Source organism: Thermobia domestica, chromosome 5 (assembly GCF_964235325.1).
Source record: "Thermobia domestica chromosome 5, izTheDome1.hap1.1, whole genome shotgun sequence".
Classification (NCBI taxonomy): domain Eukaryota; kingdom Metazoa; phylum Arthropoda; class Insecta; order Zygentoma; family Lepismatidae; genus Thermobia; species Thermobia domestica.
Window position 1 is genome coordinate 269,844,462 of NC_137458.1, and position 13,895 is coordinate 269,858,356.

A 13,895-nucleotide genomic window follows, 5' to 3' on the forward strand; every position below is an offset into this window, starting at 1 on the left:
TGAGAACTATGGATGTAAGGTGAGGTGAATTTAAGTAGCCTGTCTTTAATTATTTTTTCGCAGATAATTGATATTACAGAAAGAAGAGATATTGGTCTATAGGAGGATACATGATCTTTAAGTCCTGATTTATATATTGGGGTCACGTGAGCCAGTTTCCAACTGGTGGGATAATGCCCTTCCTTGAAGCATCTATTGAATAAGATAGATAGAGGAACCGCAATAACTGAAGCAGTTTTGTTGAGAAAGAGAGGACTAATTTTATCAGGTCCAAGTGATCTATGTGGAGATAACGATAGCAAGAGAGCCAGAACTTCGCCCGGGGTGGTAGAGAGAATGGATAAGGTGTCCGAACAGATGGGATGGAGAGGGGGGAGATGGGTTGTAGAGGAAAGGGAAGTAAATGTTTTGCAGAAGTAGTTATTGAAGAGGTCTGGTCTTTGATCATCACTCGCTTCAGTATTTTCATCTTGAATTGTTGCCGGTATGCCCGGAGATTTTGTTCTAGATTTAATTACAGACCAAAAGACCAAATTACAGACAGATATATATCGATCCGGTGTTTGGATCACTTTTCAATGTTAAATTAAAAATAGATAATTTATTAAGAAATTGAAAGTAAACTTTATTTACTGATAAAGAATTAGATAACAAAGCGGTTTTCACAAGGATTTAACAAGGAGGATGGCTAAAACACTTGACTCATTTTACCATATTCGATAGCAGATAGAGTTTCTGTTAGTTAACGGCAACAACTGGCTTTGGAATGGCACTTCCTGTAGCTCTGAAGCCATCTTCGTCAGCAATATAACCCAAAGTAATTGGTTGACCATTCGAAGCTCGGTAGGCGTAACCTCCCTGTTGTACGAGGATGTAATCAGTACCATCTCGTCTCAACTTCAGAACTCCTTGTTTTACCTCAGTTAATCCTTGGGGAGTGTTGTAGCTACAAAGAAACATATATCATGATTAGTTTACACGCAAGAAAACATTTATTATTATTATTATTATTATTATTATTATTATTATTATTATTATTATTATTATTATTATTATTACATAACTATGCCTGAATGACTAACTTTCTAATTAGTTTACCTTTGTGCGTTTGGTGCTGAAGACCAGGATTTGAGTTGAGTTGAGTTGATTTTGAGTTTAATGTCCCGTTCAGCAGCGAGGCTATATGAGACGTGGACCTACGATTAACGTGGAATCTGAACCACATGAGCTCCTGCCGGGAATCGAACCCGGGTCTCCCACGCCAAAGGCGCGTACGCTAACCGCTTAGACCAGGATTTGATTCCTAGTAGTCCATGTGGTTCGGATTTCATACTAAGCTATACTCGTCTGACATCATTTCACTGCTGAAAAGGAGCACTAAACTCAAAATAAACTAAATAATCTTTTTAGCCCATCTATATCCACGTGGATAGCGCATGTAGTTCTGGATTCAATATCCACTAGGAATATAGGCCCTTTGGTGTCGATTGGCATTGTAAATTGATTAGGATGATACTTAAATTAAGAAGCATCGAACTCCTATGAAACCATAAGCATTAGTGATGAGTTGATGTACTAACCTTCAATCACCCAGGTTAATACGAGCTACTCATAGTTCTAGGAAAGGATTTAGGTTTTATTATTTTGTTAATTGTTTTATGACAAGCATTACCTCTAAAGTTGAAATTACTTTAATTTAAGGTGCCATCAAATAAACAAATAATCTGAAGTTACAGGATAACCTAAGTCTAACTAATTTATAATTTCCGAGTTTATCATAGCTAAGAATTGCGATGGCACAGACGGTAAAACTCCTAGCCTAGCACCTAAAGTACGTGCCTTTGAGGCATGATATCCTGTGTTCGAGTCCCTTGTTGAAGAACACCGAACGTATTACAGTGGATCAGATTCCACTTTCAACCGTAAATCCCTTCGTATACCTCTTTCATCCTGATAAAGAATAGGAATACAAATCAAGCAATCAAAAATGTTTGCACCTAAATTTCCATCTCTTCAAACAAAATTATTATGGAGCCATTGTCCTTCAACTTAAGTAGAAATTTAAATTTACATCACATTGATGAACAAATGGAGCAAAACTAAGTGAATGGATTGAATCACGACTTAACCTATGGCATTAACTCTTACCTGACGGAGAATTGTCCAGCTTTGTCAATTGCAAAATATTGTTGAAGTGCTGGTAATACAGCTGGTATAGCCACTGGAGGAGCTGGTTCAACTACAATGGCTTCTGGATAAGGCCCTACAACCACTGGCTTGGCAGGCTCAACAACGACGGGTTCTGGATAAGGTCCAACAACCACTGGAGGTGCGGGTTCAACAACGACGGGTTCTGGATAAGGTCCTACAACAACTGGCTTGGCAGGTTCAACAACGACGGGTTCTGGATAAGGTCCAACAACCACTGGAGGTGCGGGTTCAACAACGACGGGTTCTGGATAAGGTCCTACAACCACTGGCTTGGCAGGTTCAACAACGACAGGTTCTGGATAAGGTCCAACAACCACGGGAGGTGCGGGTTCAACAACAATGGCTTCAGGATAAGTTGGAGCTGCTGAAGCCACAGCGAGCAGAAGAAATGTTACACATATCTGTAAATGAAACGATTTTACTTAACAAGGATACTCATGAAATTTAAAATAAAAAAATAAGTTTTGATTTACTAAAAGGCAAACATAACATTGAGCTTTCGGAATTAGGAACAGTAAAGGAATAAGTAAGCAGTAAAGAATATTTCCTTGTCCCTAAAATTATGATACATTAAATTGAATAAATAACTACACTGTGCACAGATCGCTTACTGTACCTCAGATTATTATTATTAAAATTTTTATATTTCACGGTATTTAAAACCACTTTCGCAGTAATTCGAAAGCAAGTTGCAAGGAGTAATAGAAGACAAGACAGGCTCTCAGCATACAAATACATTACGAGGATACGCACGAGAGAATAGTGAAGGCTGTCTGGTCTGAAGGAGTCGTGAAAAGGAGTCTCGAAAACTGTACCTGTTTGTGTTTGTATTGCAAATGTTCTATCTAGTCTCGAATCTCGTCACCAAAGTTCGGACGTCTATCGTAAGCTAATACATTATACTTCTCTAGCAGAAGCATTTCCAAGAATGGAACAATAATACATCAAAAGTATTGAGTATATAAGCAATTATTGCCGAATTCTGTAATATAATTTCAACATAATAAAATTCATTGAATATGGTATGCTGTTTCAATATGAACAAGTAGACGTTTCTGCATCGATTCTTTATCGATTTCTGGCATCTATTACTTAATACGATAATCCAAGTAGTTCTGCATGATTCTTTCGATGTAAATGGTGTCGACCCTGAAAGTAACTTACCGTTGAGGAGGCTCTTCTACATTAAGTTACTCCGATTCTTCACACTGCTAAATAACATTTCCTCTGCATCTGAAATACCTGTGCAGGGTAACTAATTTCATTGATGCCAAGTAACATCAGTTATATAATCAAAACATAGCGAATGTTTGCCAGAGATACTGCTTTTATGTAAGATCTCTTGAGTGCCTTAAACGTTATTGGTATACAGGCAATGTAACTTAAAACATGTCGTATCCCATATTCACATTAGAGTGTGGGTTCCGGTTTGAATTTCTCCCTTCATTCAACAAGATATTATAATAAACATTTACTATATTGAAATACCTATTCGAACATCGTGAGTGACCTGAAACAGTATGAGCATGCTTGCTTGAGCTCACCCTTTGATGACGGGCGATGTTTTCGGCGCCTGATTAAATTACGTACACCTCATTGCAGTTCATATTTGTTTAAGCCAGTTTTACGGTGAATACGTAAAGACGTAAGTGTGACAATATACATAAACGATAAACATTGATTGGTTGCTAACTTAATATTTCCTTACGATAAGAAAGGCGGTATGATGGACCAGCAATAGAGTACTAACTTCTGGTGCAAGGTTTCGCTAGTTCTATCTCAGGCAATGTAACTTTATTGTGAATAACATCGTGTTTTCTATGAGTTCTCTCATTTCCTCCCACATTGTCGTTAGACTATTATTTCCTAATTATTCCCTTTCCTTAATGGCTTTAGCCTACAAAGTATAATAGTGGGATGTTAAACTAGAAATATTTCCTTATAATAAGAACGTTTAAACAGTAAATAACATACTTTTAAGTAATGCACATTTTCTGTATAATATGATTGATTAAAATCCACGAAATGTTAGTATAAAAGGGTTCAAAGTTGTCGTACGCATATGCCGCTGGTTATTCAGTGTGAAATCTTCACATTATCACATAGGCTACCAAATTTAATAAGAACTCACATCATTTCACTTTTAATTTTTCTTCTGTATAGAATGTCGACAACAGGGGCCGCAGTGGCTCAGTGGTACAGCATTCACCTCTGGTGGGTGGAGTCCCTGGTTCGATCCCAGCTCGCGCTAAGTGGACTTTGTGGTGGACAAACCCGTGTGCGTGAGTTTTCTAGGATTTTATATATGTTTCAAACCACATGAACTCCCACCCAAGGTTGACTAAGGGTATTCTATATCGAAGGCAAGTTGTACCGAAATTGTGTAGCTTCTTTATTTCACATAAGCGTTACAGCTGAGACTCTTGGAATCAAATATAAGGTATAATACCAGTGAGCTAAATCCTCAAGTTAAAATTTTCCTCAGGAATGGTCAAAAATTCCATTTTTAAGATAAAATTTCCCTAATTTTAGTTCAATTGTTTTAAAACTGTATTATTGAGTCTCTAGGGAATGTTATACTGTGCTCATATCTCCACAACATACATTTGTGCTTTTCATCTGCATTACTTCCATGTTATTTTGTATAGTGACATCCTAAAGCCAGGCCGCATAAGGTTTGTGGAAAAAAAAGCTTGTCACTTTGTGTTTGGGATTCTGGAAAGAATGGCACCGTCTTTCGTCATACTGCCACATTACTTAGTAACGTGTAACATTTGTTGAAAAGCTAAATTTCCCTACATTTTATCTTATATTCGTAAAATCTACATTTTTCCCTCCTTGAAACATTCTTGGCGTAATTTCTCTCAAATTTACATCACTGTATAATACTTGTCTGAAATGTGCTACATCTTATAGCTTCGGTATTAATAAGACATAGAGTGGAATGTGGACTGTTAATGTTAATTAATTATAACTTAACAAAAATATATTTAAGTAAGAGAGATATATACAAAAGTATACAAAAGAGAGATGCAGAGTTAAACTGAAATCAGGCCTTAGAATAAGTTTTGTCACCGATATCTTTGTTTAATAATACTAACCCATACAAACTAATTATTTTTTAATCGCAGATAAATATTTTTACATCTAAGGGTGTTAATGAAGATGTAAATAACAAAACTCACGTTACCTTTATGGACCGCATTCTCTAGTGTTCCTCTAGAATATCAAAAGGTCTCAGCTATTTCGTTATAAGAGTGAAAATTAACAGAATAAACTGTATTTTATTAGAATGGCTATAGAGACTGGAAGAGTTAAAAGATATACCGGTATTGAGATTCACTGTCATTTCAGGAAGAAAATTTAAAGGCATTAGTGCTGTATCGCTGGACCAATTTCAGAATCGAAAAAAGTACGAAAATGTACTGCAGTCGGTTATATTTGGTTGGATCTCAATAAGCTACCATGTTAGATTACGCTACATTGGGCGTGAAGTATTACTATATGGATCCATAGTATAAGTAGTAGTAGTAGTAGTAGTAGGAACGGGTTAGAAGCCCAGCAGGGGTTGGCTGGGTTCTGTTCTCGACATGAAATGAACAAATTAAAGACTTGCCCAATTTTTTCGGTACATTTTACAATTTATGGATAAGTATAGTAAAGCAAATATAACTCTCCGCGAAATACTATCCGCCTCCACATACAGTGCCGCTTACAATATCAAAAATAACCAACAAATACAACCACTTTCTTAACTTTTACTATTCACCTTATCTGACTTTCACTCATTCTTCCTCACAAACTTAAATAAATTCTCCAATTGACCTGGAAAATTTTCCAAAATTGGTCCGGCGATACAGCCCTTAACCCAATTTAAATGTTTCATTCCAAGTGGGAATACGCTGCTGAAGGTACCTAGTTTCTAATTTTAATGAAACTTCTCCAAAATGATTACATATAGTCAAGGGCGCCCATTCAGGGGGGGCAAGGTGGGGCGCTCGCCCCCTAGAGGTAATTGTACTTCGGAATATCGAAAATCGAATAGAATTTTTAGAACAGTTACATCAAAATTTGAAACTATATTTGAAATTTCGCTTATACTTGCCCCATCTTGGAAACCAAAACATGGGCGCCCTTGCATATAGTCTAACAATGCGTCACAGATAGGAATTTGTAAGTAGCGTACTGTTAGCAGTTTGTCTTTGTTAGGAATATGTCCACATATGTTGTTCATCGTGAGGAAAAGATTAACATTAATAAGTACAGTATTTTAGTTAGAGCTGTACCTTGCTACATATAACTAACTAACTGACTCTATGGCCTATAGAACCCGGAGGTTCAATGCCGCGGTCATAAAAGCTCTCCATTGACTTCTATGCTTAGCCAACTGGATCCAGTTTCTACTTTGAACTCGTGTTTCTGTGACATCCATCTTAATATTTTCTCCCGTCTGCTCCCAGGTCTTCCTAATGGTCGTTTTCTGATTGGCTTTTAATTTTAAAATTTTTGATATCGCTACTACTTTCTTGCATTCTGGCTACATGAACTCTGCACCTGAACCTCCTAGATTTGGTGTCCCTCATAATGTTTAGTAAACTCTGCTACATATATACAATGGGTAAATAAGATTTTTTCAACAAAATAAAAACTCTCAGCTGTCATTGGCAAACTAATGTACTTTTAATTGTCACAAAAGTTCGTTCTTTTTCGATTTTGTCAGAAACTACGCATAAGAATTACCCAAAAATATATCATTTTGTTCACTCAATGTGATCTGTTAACTGATCTATCTTTCGACAATATTTTACGTGAACAGAAATCAAAATTTGAGAGTTAATGGTAACTTTAGATTACATCTTATTAACCATACTACTGCAAGAGTCTAATGAAATATATTTCAGTATTATTTTCATCTCAATAGCATCAACTTTTAGGTTTACAAGGAAATCCGTTTTCCTCCATTAACTCGAAAACTACGCATGAAATTTGTATACTCACCCATATCATTTTGTTTTACCCCAATAAGACGTATCTATTGATATACTATTGGCTAACAGAAGTCTTGGTTTAACCGGGGTCAGTCCCGGATTTACATCATCTCTACCCCTCAAAAATTGTTCAAAACTCCAAATGTTTCGTTTTTCTCCCAAAACATAAGTTAATGTAATTCGTGCGTTACTTTTTTTTTTAAAAAAAAAAAAAAACCTTTCATTAGTAAATCTTAAGTGAGTATTGACTTATGATTCAATTAATTTAGTAAAAAAGCAAGAGCATAACTACGACAAAAATTCACAGGGTGTCCAGTGGCGGTTCTAGAAGGCAAAACTTTAGGGGGGGGGGGCAACCAGACACGAGACCATGATAGGTATATCATGAGTTCAGTATACACTTTCAAAAATATATAAATAATAGCTTAAATTATTTTTGTTACTCGAAGACTGGTGAGCCCCAGCCCCCCCCCCGGCCCCAGGCTAAAACCGCCACTGAGGATGTCCCGAATTTTTTAGTGTTTAAATCTGAGAGCCCTATCCCATCTGTGGAGAATCTTTTTCTCGTTAAACGCTAACATATTGTACAATTTCTAATATTGCAGTAAAAATGCAATAGGTTTGGCCCAAGTCTTAGTAACTGTGATTGTGACCGGGGAAGTCCTATCTATCAGCTTTTAATAGCATTTTATGAACAGTATGTTTAATCTCTAGAGAAGGCAAACCTTTTTCACTCACCTACAGTAAAAACTTGTAAGGTACTGTCTTTATGTAATCTCCTTCTGAAATCTTAACATATTTCTTTGAAATTACATGTTAACGTGCTGTAGAAATGAAATCTTTTTAAGTTTTACATTCCACTATTATCACGGCTAAGTTAAAGGAGAATATGATGTTGAGAAATGAAGAAAATGGCGGAATGAAGAAAGTGCGAGGAAACGGGAGAACCAAATAAAACCAAGGCACACGGTGTTTGTCCACCACAAAGTTCATTAGGTGCGAGCTGGAATCGAACCAAGGACCCCATGCACCAGCGGTGAACGCTCTACCACTAAGCCAGCGTGACCCAAACGTGCTATAGAATTAATATCCTAGAAACATTTCATAACTTGTCAATGTTCAATGTTATAGCAGTTCCCAAAATTTCAATTTCTTGAGTTATTTTAAAAATATGTCTAATACTGTAATTTTTTTTTTTTTTTTTTTTTTTTTTTTACGATAATTAAATGAAACAATAGTGAAATTGTAGACTCATTTTCTGTCTATCCAAAGTTCTGAATGACATTTCGAAATTGCTCATTGGCAAGTGATTAAAGCGCGCGGTCTCAGGTTCGAGCCTAAGTAGATGTACACTTGCCTCAGCTACAAATGTAGATAGTGATTCGGGTCCACTTTAACAACTAGGTCTCGAGCTCGCTGAAAATAGGATTCAAACATCAACTTTGAAATTTTAAAATAGCTAAAATGGTAGCAAATTTAAGCTCCAAAGGATTTTTTTAGCCCACATTCTAATACAATCAAAGCTTAATAACTTATGTTACTTACACGTATAATGTACGTAGCACTGTGAGTACATATCCCATTATTTCAAAAATGATGCTAACTACCTGTGTGGTCTATGGAACCAGTAGGTATTAACAAAAGGTCTTCTGACCTTAGCCAACTGGATCCACTTTCTACTTTGTATTCCTATTTCTACGAGATCTGTCTCATCTGCGCCTAGGTCTTCCCAATTGTCTTTTTCCAAATTGGATTTCCAGTTAAAATTTTGAAAGCGTTCCTATTTTCTTCCATTCTCACTACATAACCTACTAGCGTGGGCCTTTTAGACAATAATAATATTAGATAAACAGCATAAATCATGCGGTTCCTCGTTTTGAGGAATCGTAGGCCTATAGAGTAATTTCCTCACTGGAAGATACTAATTTATTTCTTAAAGGATAAATAACATTTTCGAATAAAACAATAGATAGCAGTAACTCTTGCCATTCATAAACAGTGAAAGTATAGACAGTATTAGAAATATATAAAAATTTACTTACGGTTTTCATAGTGGTAAGGACGCTGATTGCTCTCTACGAAGACACGAGATGATGAAGATTCTGATTGAAAACTGAGGAAGTATTCTCCTTTTTAAAGCAAAATCTAAGCCATTATTTTGTTTTTCAATATGTCGACGAAAGAGATAAAGGCAAAACTGGTTAAATATCGCTTACGGATTTTAAACAATTTTAAACAAGAAATATTTTTTGTTTTAACAACTGTAGATTTTTATCCAGAAAGATCTTTTGCTATGATAATTTTAACGTGAGGACTACATGTCGCTTGTTCGACAAACAACACTACAGACATTTTTAGCTGATAGAAATCATTCGTCTGGTCCAGAAAGGAATGTATTTACTACTTAACCTTCTAGAGAAATGCCATGAGTATTAACACCTTATAGAAGTCTTCCACATAATCATTTAACGTAAATTTCAATTTGAACATACAGACAATGGTGTACGCAAAATTTAATCAAGAGAGAGAATGGTTTTAGCACTCTGTCTCATATTCTATCAGGAAAAGCTTGATTTTTGCATATATCTTAATATAACGAACGTTTCGTTTTCCATTACATGATATCTCGCTCAAGTGTGGGTTTATATGCCCGAAACCCTCCCTGTGTACGTCATTACATTCAGAGCTTTCTGATGGCTAAATTATGAACGTTTCTGTATTTGATACGCTAAAACGAAATGAAATCTTTCAGTATAACGTCCCACAATTGTGTCTTTTAGGCTAAGGGAGACGATGATTAAAGAACCGGGATATTGTTCGTTATGAGTATCTCAAGTACTTTCCACGTAATCTAAACACGACAGGAACATAAACACAGAGGACAGTTAAAATCCTAACCATGTTCTTCAGAGGAATTCGAATCTCCAATGGGTTGCGCCTCATGATCCGAATTCAAACTCCCGAGACCACTCGTCTATTGCCAGCAGCGACTATTGAGCCATCGTGACCCCTTATTTGATACGGCAGATCCAAATTCAATCCTGGTGGGTGGTCTAGTGTTACCCACAAAATAAGACGAGACGAGACATAAGTTTTTCACATCTTGTCTGATAAATTTTGTAGGTGTCTCGTCTCGCCTCGATTCTCGGATAGCTAGTCTAGTTACATCTCGATTTTCGATTCATTTAGTTCTTAGAATTCTTGGCGTCACGGGAGGTACACGAAGCGTGTGATAAAACAATATTGAAACCATTTATTGGAATATATTTTGTAATGATATGCTTATCTTTAAATGTAAATAAATACTCTTCGTTGTGTTCATAGTGTCACTTTGTCAATGTATAGTTGTTTTTATTGTGAATCATATAAAGCTAAAACAATGTTTGAGGTGTAATAGGACCTCGGTAAAGTCGAAATTACTCGTCTTCAAAACAAGGAGAGAAATGTTTTGTATCTTGGCTCGTGTAGGCTTTGAAAATGTATACTCATGTCCAAAACTATTGTCGCATGTCTATAAATATGTTATTGTAGGAATATAATTTGATAATGAATTCGCCCGGTATTTCTTATAATGTTAGTATGTATATAATCGGCAAAGACATGTATGTGGCAAATTTCATGTCAAAAAAGCAGTAAATAAGAACAATAAAACTAACTTTTTTTGACCATTTTTCAACATTTTGTTTTAGTCATTCTAATTTTCGTATTTATGATTCATTTCCTATGAAATTTACCACAAATATACATTTCCCGATTATGCACATAGTATCAGTATTAAAGGTACCTTGCAAAGTCATTATCAAATTATATTGTTACTAGAAGAAAGTTATAGATATGCGACAATCATTTTGGACATGAGTGTACGTCTTTTGTCGATTCTAGTCTCGTTTTCGAGACAAGACAAAAACAATCTCGTGTTATGGAGAATACTATATCCCGTATCTTTATTGATATTGTAGATTACTTATTGATATTATAGATTTTCCATATAATTCAGGGGGACTTTATATATTATTTTTACGGGAAGATACACTGCATAATTATCACATGCAAACTGTTCATAACTGCTCGTAGTTTGCACATTTCAATTCCTCCCACCTCCTGAAGAGGTACGAGTAACATCTTATATACAGGAAAAGGAAGCTAGTCTGGTTGTATCTACTGATAAGAATGGCAAATGAACTACCCTTTGCAACGGTCGGAACAAGAGGAAATGGCTCATGATTGATGACTCCAATCAGGGTCATATTTAACATTTTTTCAGTCACGGGCCATTAAAAAAAAATCACATCCAGTCCCTCCATAAATATACATAAATACCAAATGTAAGTTTAAATTTGAGACTGTGGTGTGAAAAATAAATATTTAAGTGAAAATGGGAAGAAATACTATATGTACATATAATGACAAGAAATATCTAGTATTTAACTTTTAGTTTCAGTTAATTGAAAATTATGGTTGATTTGATTCGTCATCAATATATGAGGTTCCTGGGGACGAGATTTTATTCACCTTTTCCGTTGGGCAATGATATAGGATACATAATTATCATAATCATTAAATAGACCCTATATATATATATATATATATATGTATATATAAAGTGGCGGATCAAAGGGTGGCTATAGGGCTATACACTGGATAAAACGACAAAATTTGGTTTAGCCCCTCCCTTGATCATATCCTGGATCCGCCCCTATATATATATATATATATATATATATATATATATATATATATATATATATATATATATATATATATTAGTAATGATAAATTTCCAGTCCAGGTTCTCGGAACGATTTGGCTCCTGAGGAAATGCTAGTGTGACACAAACCTATCAATCTTTTTAACGGGCTAACGCCAACGCGAAAAATTGTGGTGACTGCTGGGGATACCATTGCCGAACTGCTGCTTCCACCTTCGCGTCACAACTGCAGCGTTGGCCCTTAACCTGATCCTTAAGTTTGAGGAAGAGTTAAAAGTCGCAGGGCGTAAGATCCGGACTATAGGCAGGATGTGGCATAATGTCAACAACACTTTGCCAGCAGATGGGACAACTCTGAGTTTTTGGCGGAGGAAAGGACGTCTGGCGGTTCTCCATCAACTGACTCTTTGTTTCCGGATCATAATGGTGTATCCACGACTCGTCGCCGGTGGTGAATATTTCTGGGTGCAAACTTTCCACCCAGAAATGCAATGACAGTCCGCTGTTTCAACCGAACGTCGCCACTGGATGACATGGATTGCTCCATTACTCCTGAACGAGAACAGATAGGAAGGTAAAACAAGCGACATTCTATAGCTTCAATATCAGTGCATTAATGAGAAACAGTTCATAATGTTTGTAGTGCTATTGGCCAAGTAGTGAACTTAATTTCTGAATCACCCTGGTATCATCAAAAGTGAAAAGCCAATATACAAAGTACTCATGAAATCCATTCTGCTATGTGGATGCCCAATTTACAATAGAAACATGAAATAAGTGATTCTATTTGACTTATTTTTTTTTTTTTTTTTAATATTCATCATTGTCTTTCAGTTATTCACCAAAATTCAAAAAACTGGGCATGAGCTTTGTGAGGAGCCTTACTTAGCCTGTTGCCCCACGCCTCATTTGACGTCGGTAACGTTAAACTCCAAATCAACATATTAATCGTTATTGACAATTGAATGTCCGTGGAAAAGGAAATCAAACCTATATACATATTATACTGTATACCAGGGGGCGCGATGGCTCAGTCGTAGAGCGTTCACCTCCGGTGCTTGGATATCCTGGTTCGATCCCAGCTCGCGCCGTGTGGCCTTTGTGGTGAACAAACACCGTGTTCGTGTGTTTTTTCGGGGTTCTCCCGTTTCCTCCCACTTTCTTCATTCCACTATTTCACTCATCTCTCATCATCATCGTCTCCTTTAGCCAAACCGGCATAAACGTGGGACGTAAAACTTAAAGATTTCATTTCATTTTATTATACTGTATACCAGTAGCGTACAGTGAGTTTCATTAAAAGTGAGTACAAACACCCAAGTTTGTAAATAACATTTTAAATAATAATAATAATAATAGCAATTAAACGTGAATTATGCATAGTCTATATTTTGTATAGTACAGTGAGACCACGATAATTCGAAGCTGAAAGGGATAGATAAACATTCGAGTTATCGAGTTTTTCGAGTAATGAAGGTTCGAGTTATCAAGGTAGTCACAACAAAAATTTGAGGTCCCGAAGTCCCGCATTCCTCAATAAAAGGGACTGTTAAACCTCTATAACTCGAATTTTTATTTGTTAACCTCTATAACTCGAAGTTATGAAAGTTCCTTAGATTAAATAAGATAACCGCACAATAGACAAGCTCGGGCTGATTTGCGAAAGGAAGAAGCAGAGTTATTGACAGGTGGAGAATGACTTTCATGGCTAGACATGGGTAAAACATAATTACAGCCCACACATTAGCAACAATGACAGAACTAGCAACAATGACAACTACATAAAAGCTTCGAGTTATCGAGGTCACATCAAAAGAAATACAACTTTTTAGAGGTAAACTTTGACTTGCAGAGGTTTGCAGATACCAAAGTTCGAGTTATCGAGGTTTATAAATATGATTATGAAACCTTTAAAATCTCACTTATCGATGTTGTAATTTTTAGATATTTACTTACAGAGGCTATTTTAACATTGAGTGTTATGTAGA

The 13,895-nt window shown here is 36.1% G+C and overlaps 1 protein-coding gene across 1 annotated transcript; it reads right to left on the reverse strand.

Moving 5' to 3' along the window:
- Positions 1-600: 600 nt before the first annotated feature.
- LOC145686609 (uncharacterized) lies at positions 601-9,396 on the reverse strand. The gene is made up of 3 exons (XM_081760066.1): positions 9,242-9,396; positions 2,149-2,612; positions 601-946 (listed from the first exon to the last, which is right to left on the reverse strand). The coding sequence occupies exons 1-3, from the start codon at positions 9,248-9,250 to the stop codon at positions 739-741; spliced, it is 681 nt and encodes a 226-aa protein (XP_081616192.1). The 5' UTR covers positions 9,251-9,396; the 3' UTR covers positions 601-738.
- Between the last annotated feature and the right edge of the window lie 4,499 nt (positions 9,397-13,895).

Excerpts from the sequence above, each read along its gene's own strand:
- LOC145686609 (XM_081760066.1), bottom strand. Across the intron at positions 947-2,148 it reads GCTGGACAATTCTCCGTCAG|CTACAACACTCCCCAAGGAT; the intron begins GTAAGAGTTAAT and ends GTTTCTTTGTAG.